Source organism: Nothoprocta perdicaria, unplaced genomic scaffold, assembly GCF_003342845.1.
Source record: "Nothoprocta perdicaria isolate Ctin4 unplaced genomic scaffold, notPer1 scaffold_8, whole genome shotgun sequence".
NCBI classification, from domain to species: Eukaryota; Metazoa; Chordata; class Aves; order Tinamiformes; family Tinamidae; genus Nothoprocta; species Nothoprocta perdicaria.
The window spans coordinates 8,606,708-8,621,040 of record NW_020456087.1 but is presented as its reverse complement, the minus strand read 5'-3'; the positions used below and the strand labels follow the sequence as shown (position 1 = coordinate 8,621,040).

Genomic DNA, 14,333 nt, shown 5'->3' with positions numbered 1-14,333 from the left:
CAGAAAGAATACAAATGTAAATGTTTGGGGATGAGAAGGCACAAAAGCTACATCAGCAGATTCGATCATAAATGCATTCTCATTTTCTAAGTCTTCTATCTAGTTCCTGTTTATCTAACCCATGGTCTTGGRATCAACTACCTTGAGAAAAAAAAAAGTGAGCACAACTACTTTTCATTTGCTATCTCAATTTTTAAAATGACTGATTTTTAAAAGTCTATGTGGTCTCTAACCTGATCTATACCTTCAGAGCAAAAACACACCAGGACTTGAGAAGGATCTCTCAGTATTACACAAGCAGAAGGTATCTAGCAAATATATCTTCAGGACTCTCAAAAAATAAAATAGAAAAATGTATTCCATTTCCTATTTCCTTTCTAAAAAGGGTATTAAATAAACAAATACATAAAGACAAAGTATCCCTTTTCCCATCTCTTCTTCAAGCTCTCTCTCRTGGTCATTCAGCTTCCTGAATAAATTCATTTTCACTTCACAGCTTCCTCAAGTAATAGCAACTTGACTTATATTCTTCATCTGTAAAAAACAGCATTAAAACAGAGCAAACCTGTTATTTTCACTCTGTAAACCTTATGGAATATCAGCCTTGTACGCAGCAAAGCAAGCCACAAGAGTGCTTAGTGCAGAACTAGCGGAATCACATCAGGTCCAACTAACTTATAAGTTAAAATTTTTATAGCCATTAGATTGTTTTAATGAAAACTTAATCTGTACAGAAATGAATATGAGTGACAATAAGAAAAATCAGTCTAACAAATTAATAATGGAAATAAAACAGAAATAAAATCAAACCAAAATTTGCAGAGAGATTATATCTTCTATTAATAGACCAAAAAATGCAAATGGAAAAAAATCAGGTAAGTGCTCATACATGCAAGTTATTATCTGTTTAATATCGTACTAAATTGAATTGCTGAATTTTCTAAGGAGTATTACATAATCAGGTAAAAAGAGATCTATCTGCAACAGTTAAAACAAAAGGGATGGAAGTTTCAGGGRATATACTAGTTGTTAGCAGGCATGGTTAGTAAAAAACGTGCCCACTGCTGGTTCCTTTATAATTGTACCCCCAGGGAATGGATGGGCACCCTYCCCAAACCCTTCCATTCAGTCCTCTGCTGGGGAGCTGGGCAGTTACGCCAAGTGCTCTGGTCCAAATATGGGATTTCTGACTGGTACCATGTGATCCATGCCGTTCCTGGTAGATCACACTGGTTAGTAACACTCCCTCCTTTTCCTTTCTAAAAGATAAAATTATTAGAAAATTTTCACTCTGTCCTRTGTAGATCTTCTTAACATTCAAGTCCTAAACTCCAAAAAACCTCCTGGCCATAAAATCCAGTTTTGTTGGGAAACAAAGGTATACTGGATTTTTAAAAATATTTATTTCTGCCTCACATTCAGTTTTCAATGCTTAATAAAATGCAAATAGTAACAATTAATTCTAAGCTAACATCAGCAATCATTTGATGTTTTGAGATAAAGTTATCATATTCTACTATAAYCAAGTAAAATCTCCAAGGATCGGTATCACAGAAGGGGGGAATTAGACATAAAAGGTATTTTCAGGAGAGATCAGTGCCCGTGCCTGTGCCGAGGCCACCAGCAGATTCACATCGAGACTAGAGGGCAGCCAGAACAGGCAGCCATCCTCATTAAAAACACACCAGGGCTGTAAACTAGATGCATCAACGGTGGGTTATAGCAGAGTCCCCAGCTCCTACTCCCTCCCCCCATAAAACGCATATTCCTGCGGGAGATATACGGGGACCAGCGACGAAAGTCAAGCAATTAAAAAGCATTTCCTGAGGTATTCGCRGCCCGGCAGCAGCCACAAGTGCCCGACAGCTCCACGCGTGCGCGCGTCCCCTGGGAGCCATGGCGCTTCAATTACTATCACTAACATTAGTCATTACGGGGCTGGCGGCGGCCCCAGGGGAGGCAGCTTGTGCTGACAACATGCGGCCTCTCCTTGTACAACAATTCATTAGGCAAAGCAGAACAGCTGGGGCGGCCACGTGCAGGGCCGCCCCACAGGGACCGGCCAGGCCCCCCTTCCACCACCGCCATGGCAGCTGTAGAGGCCTCAGGGGACACTTCAGGTTTAATCAGCGCTGCCTGCACTCCAGAGGGGCATTTGATTGCAAACTTAAACTAATGGCACTCAGAAGGTTGCCCGAATCATCAGATAAGAGGCTTTAGGGCATTTTTATCTTGTTCTAATGCTCATGAGTTAATGAGGCAATAAGAGGCAGACACTATCAGGGACTTGCTCTGGTGACATTATATGGGCAGGATCTTCAGAGATGCTGTATTTACTGGTGATGCAGAGGAAAGATAGCAAGCCCTTTACTGAATTTGCAGAGGGCTTCACGCTCAGAACAACAGAAACCACTCAATAAAAAAGATTAAGTGCTAGTAGTTTTTTCATATTGCCTTGCATGCATTATCACCTGAAGCAAAGCAGAGAAAGATGAAAGGATACACAGCACCACGCTGCCAAGATCTGTTCAGTCCCTTCAGGGGGTGCACAGCACTTCCCATCTCCCAGCACCAACGTTGGCTGAACTGAACAGCGAGACGGATCCCAATGAAGCTCCACTCAGCTAGGAGCAGTTTTGGTACAAGTCTCCCAAATACCAGGTCAAAAGTGCCACACAACAGTCACAAAATATTTGTATATATGATCTCTATAAATGGCTGAGAATAGGCTTGCCTTTATTAGCAGCTTTGCTTGGGTCCCATGCTGAAAAGCACTGCATATGAGCAGCTGGTTTACCACTACATCTTCACCCATTCTCATCCAGTAACTTCATTACTAATAAAGACATACATGATATCCTAAATCATGTCTTCTTATGGCATATAACAGGAGCAAGTAGGAGAGAAAGATGAGGAGCATACCGGACTCTTAATGATAAAGGCTTTTTTTCCCCCAGTATATATACACATATACACACACACATATATACATATACATTCCCATATATATATATGAATGAAAACACACATCTACCTATCTCTCTTTGTATACATATACATACACACACTTTTTAAACAACAAAAAAATCCAATGCTTTAACTTCCTTTCAAAAATTTTGATTTACATAAAAATGGGACATCTATGAAGACAAATGTACTGACCAAACAGTGATATGTCAAGAATCAAACAAAGATCTCYCAAGTCCCATCCTCGTGCCCTCTTCACTAGGATTAGATGCTCTCCTGCAAATAAGTCCATGTTAAGTAGGAATCACTCCTGCCAGGAGCGAAAAATTGCAGGAAACCATTTCTTATACAGAGAGAATCTACTACCTGTAAGTACAGATGAAAGGTCCTATTAATACAAAAGTAGAAAAAGTTTTAATTTGATAAAGGGAGAGAAGGTGAAAATATTTAAAAAGAGGTATAGAATGTAGTTACAAAGATTCTAAGTTGCCTGCCAGAGAATATCCTGAGATTTGTTTGGCATTTTTGTGGTTCCTAAGCCATAATGGAAAAGCATACACAACCTTATGCTTGATCAAACTTTTCCCCATCCTCAATTCCTCCACTGACAGTAGTCTACAAGTTATCCTGTCAGAATGAGAGTAGGAAAAAATAGGCTTCTGACAGTATAATGCAAGTACATTTTGTTTGTAGCCATGTTTCTTTCTGCACCAAGCATGTGGCAGGAAAAATGCTTTAATGCGATAGCCCGTTCCCTGACTTTTGTGGCTAGAAGCCATGCAAACAGGCCCTAGGGACCCCTTGTTTTTCTGCTCAGATGATGGTGGTTTCACCTGAGCAGAGACCCACATGAACCCTGGTGTGTAATCAGGATCATTCCTTTCCTCTGCTTACAGAATGAKCCTGCGTTATTCCCACATACAAAGAACAGATTTCCCAGCTAAGTTGTGGAAACACATGATMTCTCTTTGGATGGAAGTGTTGGGACTTCCCCCTTTGACTTCAAGAGGGGGACAGCTGCCCCCTAAAAAGCCTGAAAGTCATCACTGCAATATGAGAATCATCAGGTTTCTTATATGGATGCACAGCATGGAGCTGCATCCAAGATCTGTGCAAAGCTCATGGGCTGCACCAGGCACCTGGGGATGTGGCGCCATGAGGTAGGATAATTCAAAGCTTGCATCCCTGAAATTCAGGGGAAATTTTCAGTATCAGAATCACAGAATAATTTGGGCTGGAAGGGCTCAAGCAGTCTCCTACTCAAAGCAGGGTCAACTGTGGGGTTAGACCAGGTTGCTCTGCATTTTATCCAGTCAGGTCTTAAAAACTACCCAGAATGGAAACTGCACAAACACCCTGGGCAACCTGTCCCACTGCTTGACTGGCCAACGCTGACAGTCAAGATGTTCTCAGAAAACACCAATTACTGCCTGGGAAATGTACCAGAAAAATCCTGCAAATATTAATGGTGACAGGTCAGATGAATGATTTCAGTCYTCAGAACTGTTTGGTCAGCTGCTCTCCAGACTAATCAGATCTGTTTCTCCCCAATAACACTGAAAAGGGTCCTTTTTCATAACTACAGGAAGTATCTGGACTGGCCTTCAGTAGCTTTCACAGGCTACTTTAAATAAATAATTACAAAAATAAATAAATAAATCAGGTGCACAAGCTAGGACTGGAGATGTAAGTAGAGAAAGAGCAGGATGAGAGAAAAGATTCGCCAGCTACTAGGTCCCTTAGCATATGGCCTGAACRTGGAACTTCAAATATTCAGTGTGTAGAATCAGATATATAGGATTTAACATTTGAAAAGATCCCCTTTATTTCCAATATTAGGTTTCATAGTTAACAGTCTTGCAATGACACTTCTAACACTCCTATGTAAGGCGCATAAAACATCTAAAGGCTTCCTAACCAATTGCAAAGGTTACAGTTTTAATAAATTACCACTCTAAAAGACGTCCTGCAGATTTGGGAAAAGTTCAACAAGTTTCAATGAACTGGGGCTCACACTAGGTGTCTGCCAGGTGTCTTCACAATCACTGAGTATTTGCACAATCACTTTGAGTAAAGAGGGAATAACTACCTTATTATACACAAAAATGTCCTAGACAGAAATCCAAACCAAGCTAATATCTAAGAGATTATATATATCAAAGCGACAACAAGCATGAGAAATCAACAAAGAAGCAAAATGGCTAAAATTTTTCCTTCCTTCTGTCCTTTAGAGACACTTCCCTTCTCAAACTTCCAGCATAAAACTCCTTTTACAGCAAGCAAATCCAACAATGGCTGAAGACTGGGATCCTGCAATAATACTCCCCACCAAAATCTTCAATAGCACTTTCCTCTCAAGATAGGGGAGGAGAAGKTGGCTACAATGCAGACATTTCTTGAAGATTTGTTCCAGTTCACCCCAAGGAGTCATGCAGTACTTTCTTATTTCAGATTTTTAAGATGATGACAGTTAACTATAATTATATTCTGCTTTTATTTTATGTTAAGAACGCAGGCACTATTTACTCTTACGAGTAGCGGCATATTTGACATCATCAGTAGATTGTATCTGCCCCAATTTGGCTCTGCTGATTTTTCCTTCGCACACAGACACCCATTTATTTAAAGAAAAACAACASCAGCCAAGGTCCAGACTCAATCTCTATCCTCACCACTGCAACCTCATCTCCTGGCGAGTTAATGCAAATCAGAGCGAACACTTCTCTGCCACTGGTAGCAAAACGTGTTCCTCTCCCAAGAGAGGCCTGTAAAACAGGACAGTCACTGACAGCAGTACAATTACTGACACAGATACAGACTTTATGGACATGTTTATCTCTGCTGTAAATCCACACTCTCTCCACACTCCGATTCATGAGTCATAAAGAAATTGCAGATAATGAAAAAGTTGGAGAAATTTACAGCGTGTCGGAAACCTCAGACAGCCAGAAGAAATTAAAGAGCTGACTGAAGATAAATCACCCAGGTACAATTAAAACTTACTATACCTTCTTCGCTTCCAAACTGGGGCACAAGCCAAGGAAGATGATGAAAAGCTGAGGTCATGACTCCTCTSACTGTAATCATTTCTTAACCACCTACATGTCAAAATTAGCCAATTCACAGACCACGCATGAATCCCAATTGCCAGCTGGCACATTCTGATGTCTTGCTCTTCCAAGAGGAGCTACCCAGGAAAAATCTTGGCGATAAGCAAGCCACCCAGTGAGCAGTACATGGAAAGGTGATTTTCTCCTTGCTCTGCAGATGCAGAGTATCTCTYATCATTCCACTGTGCATTAAAATGAGAAAGCAGATCTACAGTGTGGGAGGAGGGGATAAAGAAGAGAAGGAGGAAGGCCAAGGTTTCTCATTTCACATGGAATTCATTGCAGCTTGGACATTACAGAAACTGCACCAAATACATACSCTAACGGACAATGCAAGATTCTTTTCATTTCTCCAAAATGTAAGAAAAAAAAAAAATCATGAACTACTATGAATCTAACTTGGAAAAAAAACCCTTTATATTAACTCTGTATTTTTCCAAGAAAGACCATACATAGTAAGGAGAAGACAAAAAAAAAATCATCAGATTGCATAGCCCCTGAAAAGCCCTGGGACTATTTTCTAACCCATATATGGATCATCTGAAATTAAGATCTCTTGGGAGAAGTCTATTAACTTTGCTAAGTAAATCCTCATGCTAATTGCACGTTACAGAAATCTAGTGTTCACATAACTAATTTTTTTCCAGTTATAAAACGGTGGCTTTTTTWAAAAAAAGTGCATGTTGATTGACTGCTTAAAGAAAAAATATAGTCAATAGATATTTTTATTTGATCAGTTACATCTTTGACACTATAAATCTGTTTTATATGGASCCTAAAGACTCCACCACTCCATATTGGTACTACACAGATATTCCTATATAAGACAATCCACTACAGAAAAGATGCGTTTCAGCAAGAGGTACACAAGGTCCTTCTCTTCCTCATCTTCAGCTTAAAGAAACTTTACTWCAGCAAAGTTCAAGATAAGGTTTAACGCTAAACTGTGTCCTGCCCCGCTCATTAGAAAGTCATACAAGTTCAGACTATCACAGATGGAGCTCCTCCCTGCTTTGTACCTATCCTACCTGCAATTAAATAGAAAGGGGAGGAGAAAAAAGCACAACTAAATTCACTTTCAATCATGTTGTGGGAATAGCTAACCTAGCAAGAGTCCAGGACAGAATAAATTATGTATGTCCCAGAATATGCTACAGTTAAATACGAACCCCTCACACGCAAATAATGTAATGAAAGAAGGATTAACTGCTATAGAATACATATGGCTCAAGGACAGCAGAAGAGGGTACTGCTCTACCCCTCCAAACATGCAATGAAGCTGAACTTGTAAGCATAAGATCACATGGGACACAGTTATCTGAAAAAAAGATTTACTAGTACTAAGAAATGGAAAACTGAAAACTACCAATTAGAGAGCACCATCATCTCTAACCAGCTTGGAGTTGAGAAGGACTCCCTTATTTTTCCAGAAATTTCAGAAGCTTCTGATGCTGCAGAGGACTGCAATTCTTGACTAAGGACAGTTTATCTCAGAAGTGATCTAATTGTTCCTTATTYGTATGTCCATCCATCTTTCTCTGAAGGTTCTCTTCATTACAGGGACCCCTCAGACACTCCCAGTCACACGTGCCAAACCACCACACATTAGTCCAACCATTTACTTAGAAAACAGTTAAACTAAAGGTCCTTCTCACCACTCTCCCCATCTTGTCTCTGACAGGCCAATGGTACTGACTAAGAGAGTAAGAACAGGACAAGCCTAAGGCAGCACCTGCCTCATAGTATCTCCCAGCCCTTTGCATCTCTGCTTTCCAAGCCAATGGTGACTTTTGTGCTTAGAAATCCTTGATGGATTTCTCCTCCAATAATTTGTCTCATTTACTGAGTAACACAAGCTTTGTTTCCACAAACTCCTGTGGCCCCAAGTTTCACAGCTGTAATACACTGTGAAAATGAAGCTTCTTATTTTGCTCTGAACCTCACATACTACTTTATTCTGACGGCTGCACTATGGGAAACAGCAAAGAATCATTCCCCATTCATGTTTTGCCATTAATCTATTTTAGGTCTATTCCACATACTGCACCACTTGTCCTTCTTTCTCCAAACACCTCCTAGTCACTTATTCATTCTTTACATTACAGAAAACTATTACTAATTCTGACTAAACTGCCTGACTTTTCTTTTATTAGTCTACCCTACAAAATGACAAMCCTTTCATTGCATAACACCACCTCCCCAGGTCTAAATCTCATACAAATGTGAGTCAATAACTAACATCGAGCAGTTCTTCCAGTGCACACTACTTTGCTTGAGCATCATGGTGAACATATATGGAAAATAAATCACTAAGAAAAGAGCAGCAAGGCTTCTAGAGTCCAGTGAAAGTCAAGGCAGGCAAAACCATGGTGGGGTACAGAGATGGTCACTTGCTCCAGCATATTCAACCACCTCCTCATCACTCTTAAGAAAATGTGAAAATCAGACAGTCATTCTTATATTCCTTATATTCCTGATTTTTAGAGGAAAAGCACCAAACAATTCCAAATAAAAACTTAATATAACACCAAAAAAACCCTAACAAAAATATGGACAAATAAGTGGAATTGCCATAAATGACTGTACATTCATAAGGATAACATAGCAAATGCTTAAAAAATCTGCAAAGATAATAACACCTTAACACTGAGCTCAATAGCAACATATGCCCTTCCCAGAACAGCTGCATCAGGGAATGAAGATCTTAGAAGTCTAAAATTCACTTTGATTCAGTTGATCTGAGAACTGTTATAGCTTATAGAGCAGAAGGACAGAGCTACTCGGTCTTATTTAGATGAACTATTTTCAAACTTAATGCTTTGTAGGTCACAAATATCCAGGCCAGATCTGCAATAGTTCTTTATCTTATTTAAGAGTCCAGCTGATCAACAGAAGTTGTAGTGAAAATGCCAAGTACCTAAGAATGGTCTACTCTAAGGGGAGTAAAACCATTAACACATTTTTAGGTTAGAAAAAAAACTTTTATGTATTTCAGATATGCAACARAACTGTATTTCATCAAGGAAGGAAGCCAGCAAAGCTTATTGTGAGTTTCATACTAAGAAAGGGAAGGACAAGAACTAGCAAGAATCCATCCATTAGCTTGCTAGGAGGGTTGAACAAAAGTTTTTGACCATCATCTTGGAGACCCTTTCTGCACCACCTGCAAAGTGAGTCGTCAGCAAATTAAGTGGTCCATGTAGAAAACCGACTTATGAAAAATCAGCCTGTCTTTTCTTGTTTTGCAGTTTAATAGCCTGTTATTGGAGATGGAGATGAATGTACAGAGAGATTAATGTATAGGAGATAATACAGCCAAGAGTGAAAAGCGTACAAAAAATCATTTGATAAAAATCACATTGAGACTAAAACTATCAAAAATGTGCTAAATCAGTAATCATTCTCAATTACAAAGGAAGAAAAAAAACAGAATAAAACAACAACAAAAACCTTACACTACCACCCCTAAAATCTGCCATTTCTCTCACCTGAATCAGCACAAAATCTACTAGGTACTACTGGAGACAGAAGAAGCAGTTACATGGCTAAAAAGAACAGTAGTTAACTTATTCAGAAAGAAGTAACTAGCCCTTCAGGATGAAAAACAGGGGTAGGTGCATACTAAAACCAGCATTAACTATTTCAGCTGTGAAATGCTGGCATTTGGGCTTCTATATCACATGTTCACATTGATCTGTTCACAGACAAAGCTACTGCAGTCCACGTGGAGGCCTCTGACATTTCTCAGTGGAGGATGAGATGACCAATTCCATAAACATCCATATAAAATATTGGGCAGAAGCTCTGCTAGCAGTGAACACTTGCAGTGTCTCAAGCTACTAATATTAAAAATCATCTCTGAAATTTTTAATTGACTGCACCTGAACTTACTGTTGCATCCGAAGCAGCGCGAGCCTATGCAATTTCACTTGGTAAGGCAAAATTTACAAGAAGCAAGCAGCACTCATTAAAAGGCACTGCTTTAAATCACATAAATATTTGCAGCTTGAAGTGCAGAGCAGTAAAACAGTGGTGACTGTAAAACTAGCAATTTTTAGAGGCTGAGAACAACTGTAAGTCAAACCAGGTATCAAACAAGCCAGAAAGAAAATATAAATCATATCCTCGTAATTTCATTTGATCCTCAGAAGCCGTAAGGCATTGTCAAAATAGCCAGGATTAGACAGAGTAAAGGTAACAGAGGGAGAAAAAACAACTAGCAAAAAGCAATAAAGAAAAGAGAGATGGAGAAAAAAAAAAAGGCACACACCCAAGAAATTACGGACAGAAAGAATTAAATAGAATCAGCATGTAGAATCCAGATAATATTGAATGATCACTGGACAGAACAATAGATCTGGACAAAACATGCAAGACATTTGTTTTGAATTCATCAAGAAAGGCAGTTTATAGAGTCATCTCACAAATGAACGCGTTTTCTATACAAGCTAATCCAGAAGAATATCTGCAAGTTATCAAATTTCAATAATTTGCCCGCAGCAGTTGCAAGGCATCTCAAAGCGTTTTGTGAACTATTRAAGTTCACTTTTAGCATTTTTGGATCAGTCAAAATACTGTCAAAAATTGGAGAAAAAAAGCTGACACCGTGTCAATATTTTGGAAGGACAACTATGATTGCTCAAGTAATTAAAACCAGCAGACTTCCACTGATCCCAGGTAAAACACGAAAACAGCTCATATGAATCTAAGAAAAAGGCACATAATTCAGTAATTATGAATTTATGAAACTACAGCTTGTGAAATCATCTGCTCAGATTTCTTTTTTTTAGTGTAGCAATATTGTTTTGATGAATACAACTCTTAAAGCGACCAAGTTCCCACAYGTCATCTTGTTTAATGAATTATAACACAAAATTAATATGAAATATGTTGGAAACTGGTTGAAGAACAGACCTCACAAGTAACTAACAAATCATTAAATAGATATATTTCTAATGTTGTGCTACTGCAATCACTGTAATCCTGCACAGCAATTTTATCAATGACTTGGAGGAAAAAAGGGATCTTGGAAAATATAAAGAAATTGGAGTGGAGTACAAAAAAAAAAACTCATAAGCTGAAGAAAAAGCAAATAGGAGCAAGTTACTGTCACAAAAAGGCAGGATTGTTTCTCATTCTGAATACAAGTAAAATGTGAAAAATACAGTCAAATGGAATGCTACACATTGAAAACAGAGAATATGTCATAAGAATCGCCGTGAAAATCACGTTCAAGCATGATGGAAAGTGTGCTCAACTTAATAGTGCAATTAATAAAATAGTAAGACTTCTGGGGGAAGCTCATGCTGCCATCTAGAGGAAAATGGTCTACAGATTTTCTTTTTTTTTTTTTTTTAAACTCCTGTTTTTGATAGGCAGTTTCAATTAGCAGCCACATTAAACAAGAACTGTTAATATTCAATACACATACAGGATCAAATCAAATATCTCTGCCCCCAAAACACAAATCTCTTAGTTTTAAAGCTTTTTTTGTTTTGTTTTTCTTCTTGTTCTCTCACTAGATCTGYTACAAGGGCAAAAAAAAACCCTTAAAGCCAGAATATTTAGGAAAATGGTCRTGAAAAAAATCTGCTTCAAACTCTGTGTTTCGCTTCCTTTTCTGTGAGAATTGAGACAAATGCACCCATTCTGATAGACAAAAGATACTGAAATCTGTTTCCATTAAGCTATTATAAGGACAAGAAGCAAAAAACATGAAGACAACTTTCATAAGCCTTGAAAATTCAAGACTTCAGCTCCCACAAACTGTAATAAATTCTTCGTCCTCAAATATTTTACTGTCTTCTCATYTGGAGTTCTTTTTATTTGTTCTTATTAAAAATAAATAAATGAGAAACAGTATTGTTAGCTAAACAATACAATCTAGTTAGCTTTAATATAACTGAACTCTTAAATATTTTTCATCACCAAGATTTCGAGTATTCAAGTCTAGAGTTTACTTAAAGCTAATCCATGAGCAGTACACACCTACTTTGTCTTTTACTAAGATACTGCTTTACCATAACTTCTACACTAGTAARTGATTTATACAGTCTTAAGAAATTTCAGCTCTGAAAATAGAATGAATTTATACATGCAAGACTGTGTTAAAACAGGCTTAATCTAACTGTAAGAGAGCATTAGCCCAGGCAAGGAGGCTCCAAAGGTAAATCCTACTGCTTTTTGAAGAGGTGAGAGACTTCGCATCATATAACTTGTACCACAATATACAGCTATCAAAGAAACCTGAAGATTTTAAAACCTTCAAMGTATTTTTTAAAACCTTCAAACCTACACGCTCACCCTAGAGAAACTCTAAAGCACAAGCTAAAGCAAATTAAGGAGAATGTTTAGTACCTAAATCAGAACAAGAGTCCTGAACATGATGAAGACAATTCCTTCTTCAAATGCTTGACAAAAATTTTCTGCTAGCAAGTGTGTTGGAGATCAGGTAGCTGTTCTAGAAGATCACATACATGAATTATTGCATTATTTATCTACAATATAAATAGGTCTAAGCATTAGAAAATTAAATTCAAAGTTACAAAGTCTTAAATGCAACCTATTAAGCCTCACTGTGCCCCAACAGACTTGTTTTGGGCAGCTAAGAGACCATAATTCAGTACTTCATCCCTCGGGAGGCCTTCCTACTGCACTGCTAGTGCTGTCACATATTTACCAAAGCTGCCGATATATTTTCCAGCTACAAATAATCCTGAGCATGTTTGCAACGTGGTTGGTCACRTCTCCAGACAGCACTTACATTCATCCAGGCCCAACTGATAAGCCAGGTTCTGCAGGCCTCGAACCTTCTCCATGAGGTTAGCAGTAGTGAGGCTCCCCAGCTCTAGAAATACAGGAAAAAGGGTTGTCAGTCTATAGTCCTCTAGTGGCAACATACCTGCACTTCACAGAGCACCTTCAAGCCAAACTTCTCACAGTGCCCTGTAACGTGCCATTCAGCAGCTGACTCTTCTTGCATTAAGAAGTGGCTACAGTTAAAAATRGCTTAAGTTACTTTTATTCAAGCTCAAGTTTGTTATTATAGTCAATACAGACCTAAAATTAAGGTTCACGTAGCTGTGAAGAATGTATCATACATAGTYGAAATACTCAGCACATTTGCCTCAACTCAGGAGCAGTCCTGCCCTCTCTGAGCCAGCTTTATCAAAGAGCTGCTCCTCCAGCTGGACCTCCTCACACCCCCTCCTTTTATTTATAAGGAAAGAACAAACAAGCAAACCCCACTTTGGCACTCTTACCTGCTACTCAAAAGGCACAGTCCATACTCACCCTTTAACATATCAATATCATCATTTTCTAATTCAGCCATCCATTTGGGAGGAGAACTAGTAATAGGCTGTTTGGGAAAACAAACAAATAAAACCCCCACATAACTCAGAAGAGTGCATTTATAGGCACATACAAAAATAAATAAATAAAGGGGTCTAGGGTTTCCAGGACACACTGTCACACTGGCAGTAAAAGGGCCCCAGGGCCCTGCAGAGAGATTTCCCTGCACTTATCGCAGCTTTCCGGCTTTCTCCAGATTTACTGGAGATAAAACCGGCACCGGGGGAGTTGGAAGTTAAGGCTGTAGAAAGCRCAGCACTTTCTTCGGGAAGCGCTGACATCCTCCTGTCCCTTCCGTGCCTGCCGGGAGGCTGCCCCCCCGGGGAGGGACACGCAAGGGCCGGCCCCGAGCTGCTCTGCGCCGCGGCTCGGGGCCGTGGCGGGGAGCGGCCGGGAGGGCCCCGGACCCCCCGGGCGCGGGCGCGAGCTCGGAGCGTCGCTTACGCTCTTGAAGGAGGCGGCAAACTCGGCGACGCCGGGCACTGCGGGGAAGAGGGAAAGGCGCGTGAGCCGCCGCCGCGCCCGCCGGGGCCGCCGCCTGCCGGGGCGCGGGGGCCGCGCGCGGCACTCACGCTGCTCGGGCCACAGGTCCGGGGAGGCCCGGTCCAGCTTCTCGAAGCTCAGCAGCGAGGCCTCCAGGTCGGCGCCTACAACACACGGACATAAAGCCMCCGCCCCCCACAGAACGGCGCTGCCGCACCCGCCCTCCCGCCTTACCGTCCCCGGGAGCCGCCATCTTGCCGCCTCACGTGACCCACGGCCCGCGGGAACCCGCCCACGTGACGCGCGGCCCCCGCGGCCGAGCCTCCACGTGCCGCCGCCGCTGGGGGGCGTGGCCGCTGGCCGGCCCCGCCCAATCCGGGCTCGGGCGGCGAGCGGGCGGCACCGCGCGCGCGGCCAATG

The 14,333-nt window shown here is 40.5% G+C and overlaps 1 protein-coding gene across 2 annotated transcripts in view; it reads right to left on the bottom strand.

Moving 5' to 3' along the window:
• Window positions 1–14,167, bottom strand: part of LIN52 (lin-52 DREAM MuvB core complex component) — a 39,822-nt gene extending 25,655 nt beyond the window's left edge. The window contains exons 1-6 of one of the 2 annotated variants that reach the window (XR_003251309.1): window positions 14,148–14,167; window positions 14,003–14,077; window positions 13,875–13,912; window positions 13,371–13,437; window positions 12,841–12,924; window positions 12,435–12,537 (exon numbers count right to left, since the gene is read on the bottom strand). Coding sequence is in view for 1 of the 2 variants with exons in the window: in XM_026051776.1 (XP_025907561.1) it covers window positions 12,841–12,924; window positions 13,371–13,437; window positions 13,875–13,912; window positions 14,003–14,077; window positions 14,148–14,166 (283 nt within the window). In the remaining variant the exon portion in view is untranslated. The remainder of the gene's footprint in view (window positions 1–12,434; window positions 12,538–12,840; window positions 12,925–13,370; window positions 13,438–13,874; window positions 13,913–14,002; window positions 14,078–14,147) is intronic. The other variant, XM_026051776.1, reaches the window with a different exon arrangement.
• Window positions 14,168–14,333: the final 166 nt, after the last annotated feature.